This window comes from Manduca sexta, chromosome 26 (genome assembly GCF_014839805.1).
Source record: "Manduca sexta isolate Smith_Timp_Sample1 chromosome 26, JHU_Msex_v1.0, whole genome shotgun sequence".
Lineage (NCBI taxonomy): Eukaryota > Metazoa > Arthropoda > Insecta > Lepidoptera > Sphingidae > Manduca > Manduca sexta.
In genome coordinates this window covers 5,723,791-5,750,262 of record NC_051140.1, presented here as the reverse complement: position 1 = coordinate 5,750,262, position 26,472 = coordinate 5,723,791, and the positions used below count along the sequence as shown (strand labels likewise).

Genomic DNA, 26,472 nt, shown 5'->3' with positions numbered 1-26,472 from the left:
TTATTAAAAATAAAAATAACAACGTTTACAAAGCAATTGTAAACTCATTATTTTTGCAGTAAATAAGGTAATTGGAAAACGACAAAACCAACTATTGTATTAACTATATACCGTTAATTCCACATAACTAGAGATCACCATAATGTCATGGCTACAGACCTACAAAGCATCAGAATAACTTAGCCATTGATTGCCATTTACGATTGGGAACAATTACTTCACTCAATCATTATCTGGAAAAGTCGGCTTTATCTATACTAATATTGTAAAGCTGAAGAGTTTGTTTGATCGCGCTAATCTCAGCAACTACTGAACCGATTTTGATTTTATTGCATTAATAAGAAGCTGTACTACTCTTGAGTACTATATTAGGGTAGTTTTTATCCAGAGAAAATATATATCCCAGGAAAAATTTCACGCAAGCGGAGCCATAGGCAAAAGTTAGTCATCCATATTTTTTTTTATACGATAACAACTACTACTACCCTTCCACTGTGAGAATGTTGTATTACAAACTAAATTCAAACAAACATAATAAATAAAATTAAAAAGTAAACTAGCTGATTGTAATAACGATCAAGAAAAAAAATATGATGTTTTTGCTGTAATGTGAAATAAATAGATGACCATTACTAAAGCTTATAGTGAAGTGACTGATTTATCATAGTCCAGCTATTTATTTTTTCCGCGTGGTGGACTAAATCCCAATCCCTTTCAGTAGTAGAGGATGCCCATGCTCAGCAGTGGAAGCATATAATCCAGGGTTGATGTTATAAGCTACTAGTTGACTCGACAGACGTTGTCCCGTCTTAACTATGAATTTGCAGCACGCATTCTGTCAAGCGCTGACAGTTATTTAAAACATAAAATTAATATTTTCGTTAAGTTTTTTTAAAGTTTCTAATTTTCCGCGAAAGTTTTAGATTTTTTTCTCTTTCATAAGAACCTTCTTCTGACAATAACAAACACAACAAAAAAAAATGTGAAATCGGTCCAGCCGTTCACGCGTGATGGCGTGACCAAGGGAAATAGGGATTCATTTTTATATATATAGATTATTTGTTATCATTTCCTAAGAAGCTTAAGCGTACAATTAACATTAAAATAATTTACGCTAACAAATGCGTAATAACAGAATATGTGAGTGCTGAAACGTGTTACATAATACTTAGCCTTTGTTAAGAAGCTGCCAATCACTTTCATAATACGTACACAGATCCGTTCCCGTCTCGCTTCCAATACATTCATATCCATCGTAACTAAGACTAAGTTTCATTCAATTACTCTGAAAGAGTTCTAAAATCAAATGCAGCATTCAGTGAATCTAATTCATTAGTACTAGAGCTTTCTAAAGCCCAAAGTAAACGTTGAGGAATATATTTAGTTTCTAAACAAAGATTGCAGAACTATTTCTTAGTTAAAGGATGTAGCATGTTCAAATATAATAAAAACTTTGAAGACTTCTAGTGTTAAACAAGAAAAAAAATGCAGACTTATTTAGAATATATTCAAGTATTAAACTTAAGCAAGAACAAAATGCAGAATTATGATATCAATGTCAAACCAGCTCTATATATTAACCTATGTTTTGTTATATGTGGCTCATAAAATATTTGTCAAAATTGTTTGAAATATTAATTTAGTCATGATTGAGTAATTTCAGAATTACTGAACACTTCTTAAAACACTAACAATGGTCGCGAGAAGAATTCCTAAATAATTGCAAACAATTGTCGAGTAGATAGTAGTGCTTCATGTAGCAAAACAAAGCCGAGAGTATGGCGCTATCTGCCGTTACATCTTGCATTGTGCATCCCAGACGTACACATTTGACTGTCGGATGCGTATGGGCTAAGCTATAAGACTGAAGTGTGTGAGATGTTTAAATATTTTTTGTGTAAAAATTTAAACATCTCACACACAAAGTTTTTATTAAATTTGTAATTGCTTTTTCTCTAAATGTTTATATTTATTTGTGATAATATATGTATTAATAGTTTAAAAATGTAACAGAAATGATGATAAGTTTTCGTTTTATTAATTCATCTTTATATTTTTAACGGTAGAGATTAGATAATTTCAAATTTAAAGTGACAAATAGAATTATTAAAGCAAATAATATCAATTAATATGGCTCACTCAAACTGTTTTCAGGCAAATCGCTGTCTCCTGAGCCCGACACCACACGTCTTAACAAAACAGCAGCCAGTTCGGTATTTTACGGCATTCTTCCCTGCTATTGTTTATGGATTTTTTATACGTTTTGACAAAACGATCGTTGCGTTCGCGCAACCACCTGTTTCACTGTGAACCGATAATAAGCACGTAAGTGAGTAGGTTACAAGAACAAAGATGTGTTTAGTTAATGCTGGAATATTTTGTATACGATACAGGTATATTCTAATTTGGATTTATATATTTATTTAATGAAATTATATGGTTATGTTGCTTTTTACGAGTAAATTAATGTCTAGGTTTTAATAAAACCCGGTACAGATGCACACATTCACGTCTTTTATCGCCGAAGGGGTAGGCAGAGGCCCAACAAGTGCCGCAACTTTCCGCCATGTGTATTCCGTTCCATGATCGGTATCATGTCACCTTTCTTGATACCGTCGCACATTCCGGACTCCCATACTGAGTAGAAAATCCCAATACCACTGCTCCACTCGGGATCGAACCCGAGACCTCACTGCAGTCGTATCATAATACAACTACGCAACCGGTACGGTCGGTAAAGATATTTTTATCCAATGAATTGCTTGATGCTTAATTACTACCGTAAAAAAATGCAATGTGAAGAGATTCAAGAGGATACAGCCAATTATCTGCCTACCATAAAGTGGATGTTGTCAATAGTTTTAAAGAACATAAGCTTTTTACTTTTTGTATATAGAGTCATTTTTAACGAAATTCATACAAAGTTCTTTAAAGGTAATCCTATAAGTTGTTCATAAATTCAACTTATATAAGGAATATTTTCCTCTTATACATCGACTTATGTAAAGAATTATAATTCGATTAAGATAATAAATATGAAATTCTACGGCAAGTGATCACATTTGGATTAAATTTTTTTAGCATTAAAATAAATACATGGTGTTATATTATGAATATAATTTATTATAATGAAGCTATAACATTTTTCTATATCGATTCTATATAAATATTTCTTTACAGTTTTAGTTTTAGTTTTAAAATAATCGATTAAATTCGAAGTTCATACTTGTATCGTGGACTAAAATAGATTGTATAATTCTAGACGGAGAAGCTTACATCATTTGCATACAAACAAGATACCATTGTAGTCCGAGATTCGTTTAAAATCAACTCGTTCTTATTCGATTCTGATTATAGTAGTTTCGACTGCCTACATAATATTAAGTTATTATTAAAAATAATGCTATAAACAACCACGGTATAATCCGTAAATAGTTCTATTTCAATGTCTAACACTCTTGTAAACATAAGAAATCATTAAATTATTATATTATAAACTATATCAAATCATACACTACCCGAGACCAAAAAATCATTTATAGAAATGAATTATTTTGGCGGTATGCTCATCATGAATGGTGTATATTAATAAGTCCAAGAAGAACTGATCAATCGGGGCATAAACAGCTGTTTTTTTTTTGTCGACATTTTATTATATTCAAACTTATGTTACCCGATACCTCGAATACAAGATTTTACCTACATCTACATAATGAGCTTACATTCGATTACCTTTACACCTAAAAGTAAGAAAGTCCAATCGAATATGTAATATACTTGCCTAGAGAGGCTTAATAATCTCGCATGAGTAAGCCCTATCAAACGTATACACACACAACATCACGTATTTATCCCCCAAGGGGTATGCAGAGCCGCAACCAGAGCACCCACTTTTCGCCAAGTATTTTCCGTCCCATGATGTGATAGGGGGCGAGCCTATCGACATATCGGGCACAAATTCCATAGTCCGGGCTGATACTGGGCAGAAAAACCCAAATATCACTTTGCCCGAGCAGGGATTCGAACCCAGGACTTCAGAGCGCTGTCGTACCGCACATGCAATACAAATACGCTACCAAGGCAGTCCTATCAAACGTATTCCTAATAAAACGATAACTTACGACATTCAATGCAGTATTCTATAAGTTTACTATGTCTCATTAACTCAAGGTTTAGTTTTTCCAAATGTTGCCATCTAACATTAATATTTGATTATTTAATTCAAATCAAGTGTATGTCAAAGTTCAAGATTTTGTACGAAGTAGCATTCAAGTGATCAATATTTAAATGTTAGAATTTGAGTGTCGATAAAAACTGGTGCTGTTTGTTAATCTTGTCGTCAGTTGATTAACACATGAATTGTTTGTAAGGCGCTGCGCAAACGCTGCCAGTTGTTAAGGCATCAAAATATTTTATTTTTGCTAAAAAGGAGTCTTACTGCTAAGTCTTTTGTATGTGAGGGGTTGTTAGTACTACCACAATGTCAATATCTACTGCCAAGGAGCAGTAGGCATGAACTATTGTAATCTGGTTTGAAGGAAATTGTAGTCAATGTAATTACTGGGTATTATGAGGCTTAACATCTTATGTCTGAGAGTAACGAGCGCAGTAGAGTACCAATTACTACTTTCTAATTCAAAGTTCTGTTTGGTGTTGTTATTTTTTATGAGTGGACGTATCGCTTATCATCAGGCGATGGGATGTTCATCTCCTCATTATACTGCAATAAGAAAGTCGCGAAACCTATATTCTTGTTATTTCGTCGCGCTTTGGATTTTTTGTGTATGTACTTGGTACAGTCAGCCATATATAGCTGAACAAATATAAAACTTCAAACCGCCCATACACTTTTGTGTCCTTACCATTTTTTTTGTGTCTTCGCAAAAATAAAATAAATGGGATTTACTTTACTTAACACTAAGATTATTTTTAATATGACTTAAGGAGTATAGGCGGTTGCCTGCCTAGGTTTCAATGCCATCGGATCTTGGACCTAGGCACATAGGCAAAGGATGGGAACACCGTAGATTTTTAGTTAGTAGAAGTCTGACACGCCCTCCCGCCCATCCCAAGGCGGGAGATAGTCATCTGATGATTTACCTACGTTAAAAAAAAAAAAAAAAAAAGGAGTATAGGCGGTTTGTAATTTTGATTTTGTGTAGATACTTATATGGCTGTCGCAGTGTCCGTACATAATATATTACGATAGCGTCTTTTGACAGTCATGACAATTTTATAATATGAAGAAAAATAACACCTTAAGCTCTATGTTTTAAGAAAATATTAATTACTATTTCATAATCAACTGACTTGTGGAAATAATAAAAATATTATTCATTGTATGCACAAAATCAGCATTATCAAGCTAGTGAGGCATTTTACAGTAAATTTAATTACTAGTAATTAAAAGCTGTTAAAAGCTTGCGAAATCGGCTCGCGTGGTGAAATACAAACTTTAAACTGTTAACTATTTTGCATATTACTTAGAAGACAATACAAGAAAATTAAGAAATTCATGAACACTAAGACCTATTCATAAAAATATGCATACATTAAAATATGTGGAAAGACGAACTAATTTTGTAACTTTACAATGACGTTCATAGAATGCCTCTACAACCTTGCTAATGCTCTACTAATGTATATTTCAGATTATTTCCGTTATTGACATCTTTATTGTACTAGCATAAATGGGAGGACAAAAAGTCGCGTTTAACAATTAAAAAGCACAATTACCAACTGCCTTGCTTAAGGGTATGCTAAGGTGGTTTGAGTATTTGGAGAGGACGGATGATAAGAGACTGACAAAAAGGATTTGTAAGGCGAATGTGGATGGAAGAGCCGATAGGGGTCGACCACATTGAACTTTCGGATGTCAGATATCTGACATTCTTAGTAAGGGACAGGTCAGGATGATCTGGCTCCCCTCAATTAGGAGTTGGATAATCTATTGCGTGCTGGATATATTGTTGGTTTTAGTAGTTATTTTTAAGTAATTATAATAATGAATACTTAAACTATTTTTACGTGACCGAAATACTTATATTATGTTAATATTGTATTTGATTAAAATATTAGCCACATGATATTCACATGCGGAAAAGTCACACCGTAATTGCAAGTTAAATGCACAAAAATGTACGCGCAGTGCGACCAATCGATCTGTTTGTTTGCTGGTTATTGCTCAAGTTTTAGTTTTGGTACTGAAAGTTGCAAAATCTTCCATTGCATTTAACTAGAAATTTACTTGACTGCCATATGTTTTTTTTTGTGATATCTCCATTTTAAACTTTTGAAATCACAAGTCGGGATAATGTGACAGATTTAAATAAAACTAAATTATCATCATCTCATCATCATTAGTATAGTACTAACAGAAAGTATGTCCACTGATGGACCTCTCCCAAAGATTTTCAAATTCATCAATCAAGCAATACTGTGACCTTTATCAGGTCATCTTCGTCATTTCTAATTAATTAAAACGACGTTATACAACTTATAGAAGAATATCCAAAGTGGTTTAATCGATGCAACTTATAAGTTATATGTAGGGTTATTATGTAGCACTTTACAAATTGCCGTTGGCAAGAATCACGATTTCAATTAATTATGACTCGAAAAACAGGTACAATTAAAAGCCAAATTATTTAATTATAGATATTAAAGAGTTTAATTAAGCGGTTAGCATAAAAACAGTATATTAACTATCCATCGTAATCATAAACATTTTGAGTCTCCTTCTGTACATTTTTCCTTATCTTTAAGACGAAAATTATTTGAGAATAAAAACTTCAATATTTTAAAATCGGTTTTACAAATGGTAGTATATATTTTACATTAAAATAACGTTGTTAGATTCTATGAGAAACAGAAATGACGTGCTGATGACTAGCATTAATAATAACATTTACAACAATAATATTATAAATCATAGACTACTAAAATCGAATAGGCCGCAAACAAATTACGAGCTACGTTAATTAAATTGTTATTTATGGACTTCATTTACGGATGATGTTGGCCTGAACGAGTTGTGATTTAGTGTGGGCGAATGCGGAGGAAATAGGGGGCAAATGTTAATGAAATTTTTATTATCGGTACATTCAATTAGTCGGATAATCAGTTTCTTATTGCCTCCTATTTATTGAGGAAAATGATATGCATAAAAATTATCTACTTGGTATGAAATTTAGTTTTTTTATTTAAAATACCAGACTTGCAGATTTCGTCTTGTATAAATTTTCGGATAAAATAATAATATTATGATATTTATTTACTAAGAAGTTTGTGTTTCTTATATTATAAACTTTTTTGTGTTTTGTTCTTAAAACAAATTAAAGATATAGATGTTCAAAATATACGGAGTTCTCAATAAAATGGCTTTTCCTTGCATACTTAATAATTAGAATCATAAAAATATTACAAATACACGAAATGCCTTTGAGGTTGTGACATTAGTACTAACGACATTTGTATTTTATGGCAAAGTCAATACGTTGGCAAAAATAAAGGAGTATATGCCATTAACACCGGTCAAAACAGCGGTTTCGCTGTGACCTTTACGCAGCGGCCTTCATTGCGCAATGTCCTCCAGTACGATGTTTTACTATATTCACGATAAAAATCACATGTGCATCATTACAAAGAGGTCTTAAATGAACAGCTTTGGTTTTTCGAAATTTAAAGCGGTGTTCGAAATTTAAAACATTTTATGCACGAATAAGGAATTATGGTGATGACTTTTTGTTTATTGATTTAATTGTATTTTTTTGAATTTACATTCATTTGACTAACTTAAAAAAAGGAGATTATCATTTCAACGTGTATTTTTCTTTAATGTTTGTTACATCAGAACTCGGTCATTTATGAACCGATTAGGAAATATTTTATTCGAAAGAATTATACCTCCAAATTTATTTCATAGATATTTATTTTTTCAAATTACTTCACTAGTCTCTATTGCGGAGGGCATGTTTGTATGTGACATTTGTCTCCAACTAAAAGAATAAATTGCTTACAACCTCCATGGTTTATTATTTTAAAACAATAAATAAACCGGATTTCAAATTCTTGATCAGTTAAATTAACGCATAAATATTTTTTGACAAATGATAGTCTTATGAAATAATTATAATTACCCATATCATTTTTATATAAAAAAGAGCTCTACTAATGGTTCTTAAGTCAAACATTCCTTAAGTAAACGTAATACTGGCCATTTTGGATAAATATTTTATGTTTTTTTTTTAAGTCATTTGTTTAAATCGAATCGAATTCTGTGCTTCAAAAATAAGTATAGTTCAGGTTTTATGGAAAAACAACTTGTACATCTTGATATCATAGCACAAGGTTAATATTATTAAATTTGCCTGCGCGTATTAAAGGATTATTTATGACTGATCTTCCTCATAATTACTGTTTTACCGAATAATGGTTTTTAAATGTATACATATTATAAAACAAAGTCAGTTTTTCTGTCTATATTATCGATTTTGTTAAAATCTACTAAACAGATTTTTATGAAATTTGGTGTGAAGATAGTTTAAGACTCTGGGAAGGTTAAAGGCTACTATTCCGGAAAATATACAGCGGGGCTTTTCCCGGAAAACTCCTTCACGCAGGCGAAGCGGCGAGCAAAATATAGTGAAGTATATTTTTTAAAAAAATAATTTTACGATAAATTGTGTCGATTCAAACATATAACCCGCAATAACCTCTGTACATCGGTCTCATTGTGCAATACCCTTAGTAAACACATTGCATTATCGTAAAATACCCAACGAAACGTATTTTATATCATCGACAATGCTATTCGAAGACATTGTTTTTTTAATTTATTTACGACGGTTTCATCTGTTTTGTGAATAAAGAATATTAATATGCTACTTTGCCAATCTGTAAACCTTTTAATATTTATATGACATTTGCTTAAAAGCAGTTAAATATTAGACGTTTTGCAAATAAAATTTGCTTAATTATTATTAATAAAGATGATATTATTTTAAAATATCAGGTTGTTATAACTACGTGTTAGGAAAATATGCGCTAAAATATATTTAGATATTATCTATGTAAATATGATGTTTTTCCACTACAAAATATCACAAATTATTATAGTTGATTTATTAGAAATCTAGTTACTTATTAATAACCCTGTTGCGATTAATTAAAAATCCATAGGGTGTCATATAATGTGTATATCTAAAACAATAGCATTAACTATTTTTTAAAGGCAAACTATATTGCATAATCAAGTAGCTCTTCAAACTACATACTTTTTAATGAACAAACCTTTTTTAGTCTAGATAATAAAAAAAAAAAACAACAAAATTGGTTCTATATTTAAATGTCACTCACCATGATTCCAACGATCGAAGACTAACACATACACATAATGTTCCGTAGTTCACAACACTGGCGCGCACCTGACGCGCGAGCCTCCACTTTATGACTGCGCGTGCGCATCCCACATTCAATATATAGCTTCATACATAACGTTGACACGGCGCTTTGTAATCCTGAAAGCTTTCCGACATTGAATAGTTGACAATGTTAGGCGCCGGGTTTGATTCTTAGCGTAGATTATTAGGGCAGGAATGTCAAAGTAAAACTTACCTTGGACCAGTTATTACTGGTCAAGGCATGCATGATGAGGAGATGCCTCACTTCGAATCCCTAACCACTGATGGCTTGGGTCTTGAGACTTGCCATCGGAGGGTGATTTTTTTAATATTTTTATATGCATTGTTGTTTTTAAAATATAAATAAAACATAACTTTCAAAATAAAGGGAGTTTCGTTAAGTATCGTAAAGTAAGGCCAGGTATTATAAATGGCACTGGTGGTGTGTAATCTCTCATATGTTAGAGTCCGCTTGGGTAGGTACCACCGTAGTGTATTTCTGCCGCCAAGCACCAGTGTGTAGTCACTGTTGTGTTCCGGTTTGAAGGAAATTGTAGCCAGTGTAACTAGTGGACATAATAAAACTTAACATCTCATGTATCAGGATGGCGAGCGCAGTGGAATACTAAACAATACTTTGTTATTCAAGGTGTTGGATGGTGTTTCTACTGTTTATGGGCGATCGTATCGCTCACCATCAGGCGAACGGCAAGCTCGTCTCGTCATTCACAACAAAAAAAGGACGCGACTAACAACTACTTATTGTTAAATTTAGCGCATCTTATATTCAACAATATAATTTAATGTGTTTTCATAATATGAATTTAAAATTAATTATGATGTGACAATAAATGCATGTCAAAACACGGAAAGAGATATATCATTTAATAAAAATTGCGACCTTTTGTTATATAAAACATATTTTTATATACTCTATTTTTATACTATTTACAAGGTGTATCGAGGCAGCTACTTGAATTCAATTTGGACGAAATAAGTGCCGGCTTTATTTTATAGTAGCCTTTAATCAAATTAAGTTTTACATAATACTTATTATTCAACAATAATATTTACATATAAAATAGAATTTTATGTCTTTAGAACACATTTTAATATGGATTCACCTCGAATTTGACACCGCGGCCTAGTTAGTAATATTCCTTTTATGTGTATTATAATTATTATTTAACACCTCAGTAACGGTTGGCGGTAAATATTATTTTGAAATAACTTTAAGTAAGAAGTAAAGAAAATATTGATCTAGTAGGTAACACGTAAGCGGCGATAGCCTAGTTGGTAGTGGAACGGACTGCCGAGACGTATGTCCGCAGGTTCAAATCCCAAGGGCACACACCTCTGACTTTTCTAAAAATCATGTGTATATTCTTTGTGAATTTATCGTTCGCTTTAACGGTGAAGGAAAACATCGTGAGGAAACCTGCACATCTGAGAAGTTCTCTATAGGAATTTCGAAGGTGTGTGAAGTCTACCAATCCGCACTAGGCCAGCGTGGTGGACTAAGGCCTAATCCCTCTCAGTAGTAGAAGAGGCCCGTGCTCAGCAGTGGGCAAGTATATAATACAGGGCTGATATTATTTTTTATTATAGGTAACACGTATATTTCATTAATCAATTCCTTAATATCTTCTAAATTCTCTTCTCTTTAGGACTAATAGCAAGTAGATCTATTATCGATTTTAATGAAGTATTATCTTTTGCTCGCCAATGTGCCCGCGTGAAAAAGTTTTTCCGGAATTAAGTCCCGCTACACATTTAACGGGATAAAAAGGAATCCATGTGTTTGTCGTTTAGTAATTTCTGATCATACACCAGAATGGCATCATGTCAACTCTTTATTATTTATATTATAGTAACTTCGTCGTACCAGTGCGTGAGAAATAAAAAGGAATACATATTATATTTTTTATTATCTATACCAAAATTAAATCTTCACTGATTTTAACTATCTCCATACCAAATTTCATGGTATTCCGTTCAGTATTTTTTAAGTTTATCGCGTTAACACAGACACGGGACTTTGTTTGGTAAGGACTAGAACTTGGTTGTGGTTGTACGCACTTGGTACTTTTTCGGAAAGTTCCACTATCCACTTACACTGGATAAAAAGTAACCCACTTGTTAATCTAAGCCTTGTCCTATCTATTTAATTATATGATCCAAATGTATTATAAGAACTAGATCTTGGTAGCGACTCTACGCACTTGATGCTTTTTGGGAAAGGTTCACTGTCCACTTACACTGGCTACAAAGTAACTCATTTATTAATCTAAGCTTTATCCTATCTTTTTAATTATATCATCCAAATCTATAAGTAGTCGTTGTTTAAATCAAATATGTAAACAAAAAAAATAGCATTAATTACATTTTGAATTGGAACGTCCCGATGTAAAGGTATGGATATTGGTGCAGAAATGTATTGGTGGTTGTTAGCTGGAAATATTGCACTTAAAAATCGTGTACTGTATAGTGTGTGTATCTAGTATATGAGTAGTTATGTAATGCATTGTATTCAATATAATTAAGAGCAGTATAATAAAAAGACTAACACAAACGATTTATCTATACTATTATTATTGTTGGTACTGCTCTCATGAAACCCTCCTAGCCAAATGTCCGCCACGGCGCGGCGGCCAGTCTCAACGAAGATCAGCCAGGTACGCAGGACATGTTATAGTGTAAAAGTGTGCGCAATAGATAGGTGCAATCACTTTTCCTTCACCCTCATAGTCCCATGAGATGGCAACCCTATATGACTGTAGAGCGATCAGGCGCACGACCAACGGCTTTACGTGCTTTCCAAGACATAAGGGTATCAGACCGGCAACTTCCAGACTCCGAGCTGCAACTAATATTTTAAGATGGAAAACCTCACTCATATTTTTTGGTCCAAACCGTCTTTCGAACCCAGCACCTCAGCGCTGTAGTCGTACTTGTACCGTCACGGATCCCATATACATATATCAACATACTAAGCTTTAATTATAGTCAATTAACTTTGAAAAACAAGTTTCATTAATTGGATATGTTTCGTAATTTCTGATGACAAACCAGAATGTCATCATGTAATATTTTATTTATAGTAACAATATTATCATTGTACCAGGGCGTGAGAAATAAAAAGGAATATTTATATATGTTTTTAATTATCTACGTAAATATAAATCATCACTGATTTTTTTTCATTTATTTAGAAGCTAATTTAGAAATTACCAAGTATGTGATTTACGTAAAGAAAACACTTCCCGCCTTATTACAAAACGAGGTTTAACTAAAAACTCTGGTTTAAACCTATGCAAATTACGGTTTATATAAAAATGGTATTACAAAAAGTGGTTTAACGATAAACCATGGACTATTTGATGGTCTAATCCTAAACCTCGGCGGCCCCTAGTTTGACGATGGTCTAAATCGTAAATGTCAAATCAAATTTCAAATCATTTGGCAGATTATCTCTTAAATTGGCGTCTGTTTCGTTGTCTCGTGTTATTTTTTTATCGAAAATGGATATTAACGTGGTAGATTCCGTCGATATTGAGGATATTGAAGCCGTTGAGCTACTGGAAACGCCACGCCTACTCAATAGACTCGACTCAGTACTCCAATTTTCAGATCTTTTTTTCTTTCGTTGATCCATCACTATAATACAAAGAGTCAATTGTTCTATACAATAAGACACTGATAATAAATTTCAAAGGTATTTGCAATAGTCACCGCAATAGTTTTCTTTTAATGTTAAGGTTTCATATAATGTGCGGGAAGCTTACGTTTCGTAACACGCATTTTGATGTATTACCAGCTAATACAACATTAGTCAAAACTTGAAACCTAAACAAAATTGCAATCGAAGTTACAACTATTATTGATCTTGGAGCAAAATAACCAAGTCTGAATATTTTTTATACTCCTAAATTTTATTTAATGATTAACATTGTATGAAAAGGTTTTCTTTTTTGAGTATATTGAACGTTGCGATTGAATGATGTCGTATTGAACGAATGTTGTTTGTAATTATTTGTGGTTTATATATAGGCCATGGTTCAAATGGCGGTACTAAGAAGTCTACGGTTTTTATGAGTTTTGTAATACGAACAAATTTAAACCGTGGTTTCCCAGATAAGCCTGGTTTTGTTAGTACAGGTTTAATCTAAGGTTTATTTCGCTTTTTGTAATAAGACGGTTCAAGTTTTAATTTTGAAATGCTGAAGTGACACTATTCCCAAACATTCTTAACACCGCCCTGATATCGTGTATTCATTTTTATTGGAATAATACAATAAAAATATTTTAATAATACAATAAAAATATGCGACACTCCAGTGTAAAATTAAAAATGTTTATTTTATAACGTAAGAAAACACACAAACCTTGGACTTGTCCTAATTTTAACATATATTTCTGTAACATTTTCCGTTACGAAACAAACATCTTCAATACATTGAATTAGTTAGAATAATATAAAGTCGTTCAAGTCGTTTATTTTTATGTTTATTGTAATAAAAATGTTTATTAATATTCATTAAACGACATAAGTTGAAACGCTATAGATTACTGCATTCTGTGCATATTCACGACACGTTCTTTAAAGTACATAGAGCGATTACTTGTGGTATATATTTTGTATTTATCTAAATAGCGACCATCGTGCACTACTACAGCCCGCCAAAGAAGCCAATGTAAATATGTCACTTTCCTCCCGAGGCAATTCTTGTTAGCTCGGTCTCCACACCGAATGCACGGGCTGACAACACACGACGCCAATTAACTATGTGCTTGGGCAAACAGTTCCAGTATACCGCAGGTTTATATACAGGCTGATCCTGGAACCAGCTTCCTCTGGTTCCAGGATCAGCCTGTATATATCCAGTTCAAATAGATTGTATAACTGTGTTGATTGGTAAGGGGTAATCATCTCTCGCCAGTCGAGATTCTATCTGAAACCCACTTTGCTTACCATAAAAATCGAATGAAGTCACTTTCCCATACCCGTAAAAGTAACACTAGTCACCTCTTTAAGGGGGTGGATAGAGGCGCATCTAGTGTATTCACTTCTCAACACGTGTACCCCCCACCTATTCTAACCTAGTATAGTTGGCGAAATAGGGGTGTAGCGATACTTCTGTCTATCCCTGAAAAGGGGAAAATATGTAATAGTGAATGTTTATTGTATAATTATACAAAATTTCTAGCAATATGACCTAACGTGACAAAACACGGCGTGCCTAACAAGCTTGTGGCGTAACAAAGTTCAAACACATAGGCATTTGAATTTTGAATGAAATCTAAATAAAACGGAATTCGTGAGGGCATGCGTAAGTAACCTCATATTATGAAATTGTGGCATATTTTTATAATGAATATAATTTTTATTTATAATTTTAATTCAGGAAGAGAATTGCAGGTTATGAATGATCTCCGTCACGAATAAACGACAATATGTATTTAAAAACATAAGGATAACGGGAGTACGATATACTGAAAAATTAATAACTAAACTGAGGCTTATGTAATGGGTAAGTCAATTAGTGTAATAAATAGTGCCGTAAAAACCACATAAAATATTGTCGACGGCTCATTGGGTATCTAATGACCCGTGCTGGGAAGCAAAAAGGAAGTTTGGTGATCATCGAAACATAACACAAGAAAGTAAAAAAAAATGTTAACACTGAAATCAAAAACATCAGACAATAATATTACCAAATGCCCCTACTAATAAAATAAGCCAAGGGAGGGACTGAACTGACTGACTGACCATGAACGCTGTAAAGTCTTCGAAACTTCGCGAGAAAATTATAATGAAAAGACCGTCATAAAATCTGAAAAAAATATTTTAATAATTACCATTCGCGTAAACATAAAAATCAATATATAAATGTGTAAAATCTAGAACCGCTGAAACTAATGTGGATGATGCTGGAACATAAACACACCAGGTCCAGCATTAATGTATAAGTTACTTTTGACCATATAAAAGGGCACTGAGAGACTTTTATTCCATTACAGATCTATCAAGGACCAAACTGCAGGAAAACTAGTGTATTTTAATTTAAACTGACATCTATTTGCCACAACGTTAATAGAGTCTTGTCAACAAACATTTTTAATATTATATTAGACGCACGAAGGAAGTGACAACAGAGTGATTGATTAAACTCGGAAAAACATTAATAAGACGATACACGTAACTTAAGAACTAAGATATGACACTAATTTTAAGAGCAGTGATGTTATATATTGGCGAAAGATCTACCTAAGCGTGGACGATTCCAATAACACATGTAATGAATGTCTATAAACATCCCAATTAATCGATTGCAACTAGATAATTATGAAGTTTACACAGGATTATCTGTTTTAGAAACTATAATTTCGTGTTATTATAAAACAGCGACTATTTTAATTAAGCCAAAAATAAAACTAATGTAACAGGCAATGCAGATTGCGAGATCCAGGACTTACATAGTGACCGCATAAAAGATAGTACGGTACTACCATATATCGACTGTCTAAGTAAATTACCTTGCCCCATTGTGAACTCTGGTTTTATCAACTTAAGGATGTTCCTTACTTTTTTTACTTGTTTCTATACAAGTCGGCTTTTCTGGCCGCACTGGTCTTTTAAGGAAGTACTTTAGGCGCTCGCAACCTTTTGATAAAGTGACCATGCTGAGTCTAACCCACTAACCGGTCACGAAACCCGGCTCAGGACGGTTACTGGGAGAGGATGGGGACTTCAGCGATTAGGGGACGATGTTGAAAACTATCTATTCATTGCCGTATTTATTGCGGGCTATTAGAAGTGTTAGGAAGACGGAAAGGACGGCGAGGTCCTCGACAGCGCCGATGGAAGTACGGTTTTATGCAGTGTTGGAGTTTCAAGAACTTGTTCTTCGGCTTGATAGCCAAAATTATCCCGTTATTTAGATATAGTTGATACTTTATACTAGTTTTATTTCCACTTTACTTATTTTGTTCTAATATTTTAAAGTACCCAACAATATTTTCTCAGATGCCGTCAACAAAAATCTATATAATAAACCCGACGACACAAAATCTTTTTTCATTGCAGTCGTTTTGTAATTCCAAATACCTAAACATCCTTCATCTACGAGACGATCACTAACATCAAACAAAAGCATTATGTCCTTCAATACAATTTTGTAGTCATTCAAATCTATCATCACACCACAGATAATACAATAAACGAACAGGTTAAAGGAGCTAAGTTCAAAGTGTATGTACTCATTAATCACGGGGGCATCTGTTACAATTTGACATCTCGGATGGGGTCGCAAAGGCCGCACGTATGAATATGCTTTTGAACTGAAGTGTTTTGATTAATCCATTACCCGATGACAACATTCATCACCACTAAACAAATATGACGTCACAATTTTATCAACAATCAAGGATCCTTAATCCTAGATTAACATATATGGACGCATTGTCCAAGTGTTTGTGTTTTACTTAAACTTCGATTAGCCTTTAGAGGAATTGTAAGAGTATTTAAATTTAAATACTGGTAATAAGATGGACAATATTGAACTCAAAGGTGATTTCAGGTTAGCAACATAAAGGTATAGTTGCGAAAGGGATATATTAAAGTGCAATGATCGTATAAACGATAATAGAGTATGTATTTTTAATCGAGGAGGAGGAAGTTAGGCAAAAAATTCGTAGTCGCCCAACGTGTAGTTACACTATAAATTTGGTCGGACTATGTAGTTATTCTAGCTAATTGTGTGACCTATCATATCGGCTATTGCGTATGAACCTAACCTTTAAGCATGATCCATTTCGCCTTCATACTTCAAACCTTTAGGACAGCCAAAATTACCTAGGTGCTAAAATTCGGGTAAAATATAAGGTCATATATTTTATATATAATTACGACAAGAATCGAACCTCGAATAACCTTACATACTTTAATGTAATATTTATATTTTAGGAGTCTTCCTGCGTCTCTTTCATAGCAAATTTTGATTTTCGTATTATTTTTAGAATCTCCTCTTATAATGATATCAGCCCTATATTATATACTCTCCCACTGCTGGCCGAGGGCCTCCTCTACTACTTAGTCCACCAGGCTAGCCCAGTGCTGATTAGTAAACTTCACACACCCATAAAATTCCTATAGAGAATTTCTCAGGTATGCAGGTTTCCTCACGATGTTTTCCTTCACCGTTAAAGTAAACGATAATTCACAAAGAATACACACATCCTTTTGTAAAGTCAGAGGTACGTGCCCTTGGGATTCGAACCTGCGGACATCCGTCACGGCAGTCCGTTCCACATCCAACTAGGCTATCGCCGCTATGAATCTCCTCTTAATTTCCTTTAATAGCTAATATCTTTGAAAGATCCGGTTGAGATCGTCACGACTGCGATTAAATCAGAAAATCGTAATGTTTAACATCCAAACCGCAAAACTAATGCATTAAAAAATGTTAAATTCAAATATAAATTTGATGAAATCCGGTTACTGCTTCAGCATCCTTGTTGCCAAGAGAATTGCATATTTTAATGCTTAATGATTGCGCTCTTTTTGCGCTATATATTTTATAGACAACAATAAAATTTGTCCCATAAAGCAACTTAGTACTGAACTGTACTCATTTAAACAGTGACTTCGATATGTCTTACTGTGTTTGATTGTCCATAAAAACATCTGTGGTCACATACTTTATAATCGAGCTAAACTGTTTACACTCTCAGAATTCCACACGAACATTTTGAAATTGAAGTTGGAAATACAATAAAATATTTATACTAATGTAGCGATTTGCAACATTTTGCAATCCATCCCCAAACGGAATAAATCAAAGTCGTCATAAAGCCCAGTAATAACGTGTGATTTGGAAAAGGTTACACTGTTTTTGCGTTCGATCATAATTTTCATGAAATCGTTGCACAGATCGTCCTTTCACTTGTCCTTTGTGCGCTTCATGGGGACAATTATATTCACACGTACACACGAAATAAATAAAACAAATAAATGCATGTAAATATAACATCACGACATGTACCTGGGGTAGAAGAGGTTCCATTCTCTTTGTAGCTTTTTCCTGCTGCTGAATATGTAATTCGATGTTCATTGTGAGATTTTGGATATTTGGGATATCTTTCTAACACAATATGCATACATTTGCATCGTGAAAAGAATCTAAATATTTAAAAATATTTCTTTAGCGCCAGTAGAGAAATGCAACAGAGCGTTGTTGGTGTATTCAGCGTGGGAATATTGTAGTAACAATTTTAGTGTGGATTCAAATAATGCGAATACGTCGCGAATGCATGGCTCGTGGTTTTTTGACATACGTTTGTTAGCCTGACAAGGGTCGGCTTATACAAACACACCTATCTTTTGGGAGAGCGGTTGAGGCGCTCGCAAACCTTGAAAAATTAAGTAACTATGCTTAAGTGATCAGGGTAATCTACTTACGGGTTACGAACCTCACCTCAGGACAGCCACTGGGTGAGGACAAGACATCTCCGATTAGGGAGGACTTTTGCGCCGCTCAAGCGCATTTTATATGATGCCTCACATGTAGCTCGCGCGCTGTGCGCACTCCATGTATTTAATTTGGTCGTTATGTCCCTATCATAAGATTGATTTTAATGTGTCGATACATAAAAATTAGCTTATACAAGTTAAATAAGCATAGCCCAGTGTACAAATTTGCACGCGTGCATTTAGAGAACGTTCATAAACTATTGAAAGAAAGAAAGCAATATTTTATTTGGTTTTAGTAACATAATATAAAAAAAAATTAATATATAATAAAATAAGATTGATTGACTATACTTTGATAATTAAACGAACTAACTAAAATGTTTTCTTACAAATAAAGTAACATAAACTATAGGATACAATATAGACAGAAGCATAGACAAAATCATAGTGCATAAAAATGTGTAAACTATTACATCAGATTTAGACACACTAGAAGACAACTGCACTTGCTTGCTCCACAACTCCATACATCCTCAACCCCATCCGGTCCATCAAAATTCGCAATCCGCCCGCAGAACAACCGACTCTCAATATTTATACAGTGATCATTACGATTTAGCACGTCTGACATTCACCGAATTTCTCATTGATACATTAGTCTCCGGCACGCGTCAAGGACCCACTATGGTTTCACAATATTCATAATCTAACAAATATTTATGCATAAAATAAACGTTTTATGCAATCGTTTGGAGCGTCATCAATCAAACAAACAGCGTGATATTTGAAGACTGCTCGTGCTGATTATGTGGAGTCATGAATTCTGGACCGGTTACATCCCGCGATTCGTCCGTGACATTGAAGTATTTACTGTTCTTAGAAATAATAATCTATTCTTAAAGAAATCTTCCGTGCCGTGCCACAAACCCTTTATCTATAATAGAACTTAATTTAGATTTTAAATCACTATATAGAACATGAAACCACATGTTAATTCTTTTCGTAAGGTCAAAAGAGAATTTTGGAAAATTTGTTTTTCTAAGGGGTAAAATGCCATCAGGCACATGTCTATATTTCTAATAAATCTTATGAAAATACACGTAGGCTATATAATTGCAAATTTATTAATTAAATCAATGATAATGAACCGCCAGAAGATTAATAACATAAACCGGATGTATCTGCTTCAACATATTTTTTTATGTTTGAAAAAGTAGATGGCTTTACAGGTTTTTACGTTGTAGGCAAATTAATATTTCGTAGAATCTATTGAATAATCGTTTTAGTAGTAGCTTAATTGTTATTTATACTTCTATACTTGGGATACCATACTCAAAATCAACTCGGGGAGATGCTATACGTACTCTTACGAAGCTTGCTTTATATTATATAATTCTCAATACTAAGTTGTTGAAGTTGCAAATTACTGTTTAAAAAAATACATTAGATTCAAATTGAAAGGAAGACTTTCCTCTTCAGACTTTTTTATAAGGTCACTGCTAAGTGACTTCTGCACCTAATGGTAAGTGGAGTGGGGTCCAATAGAATGCTTTGTATTTGATATGCATTTAAAGTAAAATTGAATATTTGGACTATTGTTACGTGACCGAAATATTTATATTATGTTAATATTGCATTTGATTAAAATATTAGCCATATGATATTCACATGCGGAAAAGTCACTCCGTAATTGCAAGTTAAATGCACAAAAATGTATGCGCAGTGCGACCAATCGATCTGTCTCTTCGCTGGTATATTGCTCGAGTTTTAATTTTGGCACTGACACTTGCAAAACCTTCCATTGTATTTAGCTTTAAATTCTTCTTTGATGTTATTTAAAACTTTTTAAAACACTAAAATGGAGATAAAGTGACTGTTTTTTTTTTAAATTATCCTTAATCAAGTGACCCCACTGCACCTGATGGCAAGTGAAGTGGAGTCCAATAGAATGTTGACTGACAAAGAATGATTACCCCTCGACAGTCGACACAATTATGCCGGCGTGTCAAAACTGTATACACGCAGGCTGATCCCGGACCACGACACACTTACGTGGGCCACTATGGCGAATATTAACAGCTTCTGTACAGTGGTTGCTATCCGGGCGGATATAAAATATATTCTACCACCAGAACTCTAGTGCAATCAAGTTACATACCTGCAATAGTCAACGCTTAATGTAACTTATTAACACTTAAAACGAGGTATTGGCACATACTCCATGACTGTAGGTCAATATTAAAGGCTACGGATAAATATTTTACACTTAAAACTATGATGTACATAGTACTCTAAAATTTTTACATTTCTAAAGCAATCGCCCACACAGCTTGTCAAGGCGTATTTTATTCCCACGTAACGATTTCGACACGATTCAGATCGTAGCTACGTCCGATTATTCAATTCCAATTTTTTTCAGTATATAAAAGATAAAAATAGCGCGTAAAAGTCAGGAGTAATGTTACTTCATATTAGTGAAATAATTTAAAACCAGTTTGGTAGTTTCTGAGATTAGCGCGTTCAAACAAACAAACTCTTCAGCTTTATATATTAGTATAGATTTGCTGACCTTGTTATGTTTGTAAAATCTTATTTACGGTAAAAAACGTAGCTGCATTATGTAATTAACTACTGTTTATTTTATCACAAATCCTTCACAGATTACTGTGTATTTGGTGTTCGCTATTCAAATCGTTAACATATACACATAAAAACCAAACCTCAACGACTTAATCTAGGCAAAACCAGCATCTTCAAACATCGTCATCCGGATCTATGATCAAATATTTGATCAAACATTTCCTGGTATACAAACTAGGTTCCGTCCAATATCTGCCAACATTTTATCGTTAACACTAAATGCCATCCTATAACCTGTCTATCATGGCCGTCCGGTGTTTAAATGTTGATTGTATAATTAAAAGGCGATATTTCGGGCGCATCAATACAATTGTACGGAATACATTATGGGAAGGCATTAATGTTATTATGAACACCTTGGAGAGTCAGGAAATGATGAGACGGAACAGCCAGCATTTGGAACTATAATGATTTATACAATAATAAGTCTTATTTTTTAAACATTATGATTTAAAGCACATTTTATTTGAAATGCCTATAGTGTTTATTTTATTGTTGCTTGAGAATGCGAGACATGCAAATAAATATCTTGCTTGATCACAAATGTCGTATCATACTCCTATCCTTATCATGTTTCAATCCAAGGTCGGCGCAACACCCTTTTTAAGAACTATTTGGCTTTATTTTCATCCTCGGTGTTCTATATGAAGTAAACTTCCTATAGATACAACATAGGCGCCACAACTCAAAAAATAAAAACATCCGATATTTTGACTTTGACATACTAGAACACGTTTATTCTTTCATTACCATTCATACCAAACCACTGTGTTTCGGTTTCAAGAATTATTATGTTTGAACACTTCGGTTTAACTATAGCACCTTTCACATCACCTGTGACCAATTACCAGTCTTAAACATATATGTACTACGTACTGCGCCTGGCTTTCTGTACACTTATTGTGTTCGACTCAACTGTACTGCAATCCGTACACCTGACTTTAGTACGATTTCAACACTGACAGCGTGTGGTTATGTACGAGTGACGCTCGTAATATAAGAACTCGAGTCTAAGTAAACGTGGATGTGAATAAAAAATATTAGTCAAATAAGTAAAATTATTTGTGGTTAAATTGAATAAATAGGTTATAACAGTGACGTTTTGGTTGCCATTTTAGTTCAGATGTTAAACAAATAGTTTATATGGTCGTTCATCTCTATAGAATATACGACAATGCTTAAACATGACGAAGTCCAACACGAGATATCCAATTAAACATATAAAGAAACTGTACAATATCGAAACGCCCATTCCTTTAATTCTATACAAAAAATTCGCACCTTATAAAACTATTTTTTATTCACAGCTTCATCGATTTATTTGGAAGTAATCAATTATGGAATCCATAATTATTTGTTTATTTAGTGTTAAATAATTTATGTGGCGCAACGCATACGAGATGTTTTAATAGCACGCCTTATAAGGTGCACGTTTATATCAATTATAACATCCGATATATTATGGGCGTAAGAAGGTTCAAGGTTATATATAGAAACAAGTGTATCTGAGTTATGTATGTACAGTCAGCGACAAAAGTAGTTGAACGCATTTAAAAAAATTAAAACGCTTCCAAACCTTAATTTTTTTTAGTGCTTTCAATGACGAGACGAGCTTGTCGTTCACCTGATGATAAAAAATACGACTGCCCATAAACAGTAGAAACACCATCCAACACCTTGAATTGCAAAGTATTGTTTGATATTCCAATGCGCTCGCCATCTTGAGACATGAGTTTGAAGTTTATGTGTTAAGTGAAGAAAAAACGATTGTTAATAAGATATAAATTGAAGGGCGATTTAAAATTTTGAATTTGTTGGGCTACTTTTATGCCTGACTGTGTATATAAAAGGAAATAAATAGTTAAGTTTTTTGAAATCGTCTTTTTCGCCTACTGAATCTTCACTATTTATCGCTATACTTGTACTCTAAGGTACATTTTCTATATGATTTTTTTTGGCTACAAAAGCTCATCTTCTTTGTCTACTTAATCTTACTTTTATGACTATATTATATAGCTGTACTTGTCTGTACCACCATAATACTTTAATTTTATTTTTGACAGATGTAATATAAATTTCATCTTCTGCGCCTACTGAATCTTACCCATAAATTATAATATGACTATTTATCACTGTAGGTACTTGTTTGTACTACCATAATACTTTTATTTATTTTTGACAGATGTAGCATAAAAGTCCATGACTGGAGACCACGTACTAGCAAGTACAGCGTTGAACGTCCATGCGTATTTGTACTTATAGGTAGCCACATGTTCTATCATAACAAATAATGTCTCATGACGATGCGGTACCATGAATTACTAAGTTTATAGTTTGGGTAGAGTTGATATCATGCTCTCTATATTTAAATAATATTCTCGTTATTCAAATATAGTATCATCAGCCGCAGGATTTCCACTGCTGAACATAGGCCTCCCCTAAAGATTTCCAGATCGACGTATTGGAAGCGATTTTCTACCTCGTACCTTTCTACCACTCCATTTTCGTGCCCCATCGGTCATCAATTCTGCGAGTTATGTTCTCTGCTCACATAAAAAAAAAACATTATTAATACCCTAGTTGCCTAGACGAAAATCTCAGATTATTAATAAATCATAAATACTGCTTCGTGCAACAAATCCTTAAAGTTACAATACGAAATTAGTTTTCCTCGTCTCTGAAGCAATGTTATTAAGATCAGTTTAGAATTATAAAGAATCTTGTCCAGAGGAAAAAAACAAGAGATTGCAAACTATTCGCCTTTTAAAACGACCACAATGTGTTTCGAAAGAGTGCACTATATTAACATTTTATTGGCATTCTTTGTCGTTATTTAAATAAAGTCTATTATGAAATGACAATATCCTTTTTCATTCTATATGCTAAATAGGCGCTAGATGTCTTCGATCGCTTCGATATTATGCACAGAGTATTTTACAGCTATAAAGCTCAATAATAACTAATAACATAATATTTTCAATTAACTTAAGGCATCTCCCAGAGCATTTATTCCATTCAAAAACGACGCACGAGGTACGGCTAGAATAATATGCAAAAAATTACGAATAATTTACTTAATTATTTTTTTTTATTCTTTATTTAAATTTTGAATTACCAAAATGTCTCATTAAATTGTCTAATAGTGTTGATTGAAAATTAAAACAATGTGTACTTTCGGAAGCGATGCACGGTGTCAACAATTTTAGTATCATTACCATTATGAAATGAATGAAACAATGTCTACATTATAAAAAATAAACGGATCAAAGTAAAGATAACAAATTGCTGAAATATTATGTTTCATTTTTCTTCTATCCGTATTCTAATATATATAGAACTAAAGAGTTTATTTGTTTAAAAAAACTCAGGAATAACTAAAACCAATTTATATTTTTTCCCTAATATGAAGCTATATTACTTCTGAGTGCTATGGACTACTTTTATCCTGGAAGAACTTTTTCACGCAGTCGGAGCCGCAGGCAAATTTTTTATAAATTTTGAATACATTGCTTGAAAACATATGGCTAGCGCGCTGTTTTGTTTGGAGGAGCTTCTCAATGTCGATATACATGGACTAATTTGGTATCCTTTGAACAATACAATCATATTGTCATGTATAGGTCATGCGTAGGCGTCGTCGACAAGTTAATTAGGTTCCAACCTGCCTTCTGTTGTAAAAATATGTTCTTTTAATATGATTTTTATTATGAAACGTAAATAGATCAAATTATTTTATGTCGATATCAGATTTTTAAATCAGCCGTTTTATAGATAATATGGTTTAAAATAGTGATAATGTAAGTGAACATGTGTAACTATATACTTATTTTAAAATAAAACAAATTACAAAATAATAAGTGGTTTTGAGAATATGTTGGATATCTCGTTTATAATCATGCACCAGCTCTAGCAACCATATGGAGAATAATGACATTCCGTTTCATTCTTGAAATTCGAATCTTGAGATACGTATGTGGGGTTGACGGAAATTATAACACACGTTTCCAAAAATGTTACAGAAACCATTTAATTTTTAGTTTTTCGAAATAGGCTTTATAATATTCAACATATGAAAATTGTGTCTCACAGGGTAATTCGTCCCCCCTACAGAAACCATTTAGCTTTGGCTAAGGAGACGTTGATGTCAGTCTGAGCCTTGTGTCTGGGGTTGATTCTATTTGGAGGTTCCAGGCCCGGGTAAAACCTGTAAAAGAAATCTCAGACAGAGTATTGATTGACCTGAAGGGAGGAGACTTAGGTGTCACGACGAGAAATGTGTGAGAATTTCTCAAAATAAGTGTAGTAAATGGTTTTTACGAAATATTATTACGAATTTTTGTTATTCATTACACATTTTTTCACTTTAAAATATTGTATACTTATCTTCTTAGAAATAATACTTTGCAATATTAGTTACCAGCAACATAGATGTTAAAAAAGTGTTATATTCGAACAAAATAAATATCAATAAAATGTAATTATAATTTTACACTCCCTAATGAATACTATTCTGATAAAATGTGACGTAGCTGCAACATTACACTTTCAGTCAGAAATGTACTCACCTACACGCCATATTCGCACTAAACTACAAAATGAATAAACTATAACAGGAATTTTTGGTGAAAATATTAGCTATAAAAGGATGGTTTTGTGTACAATTTTAGCAGAGGTAAATACGAGTCTGTAGTTTCATTTATCAACGCAATGTCAACATGAATGAATAACCTCTTTTATTATATAGATTAAAAACATGTCAAAATATATCATGCGGTTTTCCATTAACCCGTCATGACTTGTCAAACAGCTACGCGTGTGACGGAAAAATAACCTTATTATGTAGTATATAAGGTTATAATCCCGTGACACACGCAAATGTCATGTAGCTGTCTTGGCTCGCCGGCGAGCCACGAGAGACCAAGAGTTAAAAGATTGACAATTTACAACTTTATTCTCACG

At 33.3% G+C, this 26,472-nt stretch overlaps 1 protein-coding gene and 1 long non-coding RNA gene across 2 annotated transcripts in view; both read right to left on the bottom strand.

Annotated features, from left to right (window-relative positions):
- The window catches only part of LOC115449620 (basic proline-rich protein), a 35,476-nt gene extending 26,015 nt beyond the window's left edge, over window positions 1-9,461 (bottom strand). Inside the window, exon 1 of the mRNA XM_030177482.2 lies at window positions 9,358-9,461. Within this exon, the coding sequence (XP_030033342.2) occupies window positions 9,358-9,360 (3 nt within the window). The 5' untranslated portion in view covers window positions 9,361-9,461. The remainder of the gene's footprint in view (window positions 1-9,357) is intronic.
- A 16,053-nt stretch (window positions 9,462-25,514) lies between these two features.
- On the bottom strand, window positions 25,515-26,241 carry LOC115449610. The gene is made up of 2 exons (XR_003939179.2): window positions 26,079-26,241; window positions 25,515-25,717 (listed from the first exon to the last, which is right to left on the bottom strand). It is a non-coding gene; the product is annotated as an uncharacterized LOC115449610 (long non-coding RNA).
- Window positions 26,242-26,472: the final 231 nt, after the last annotated feature.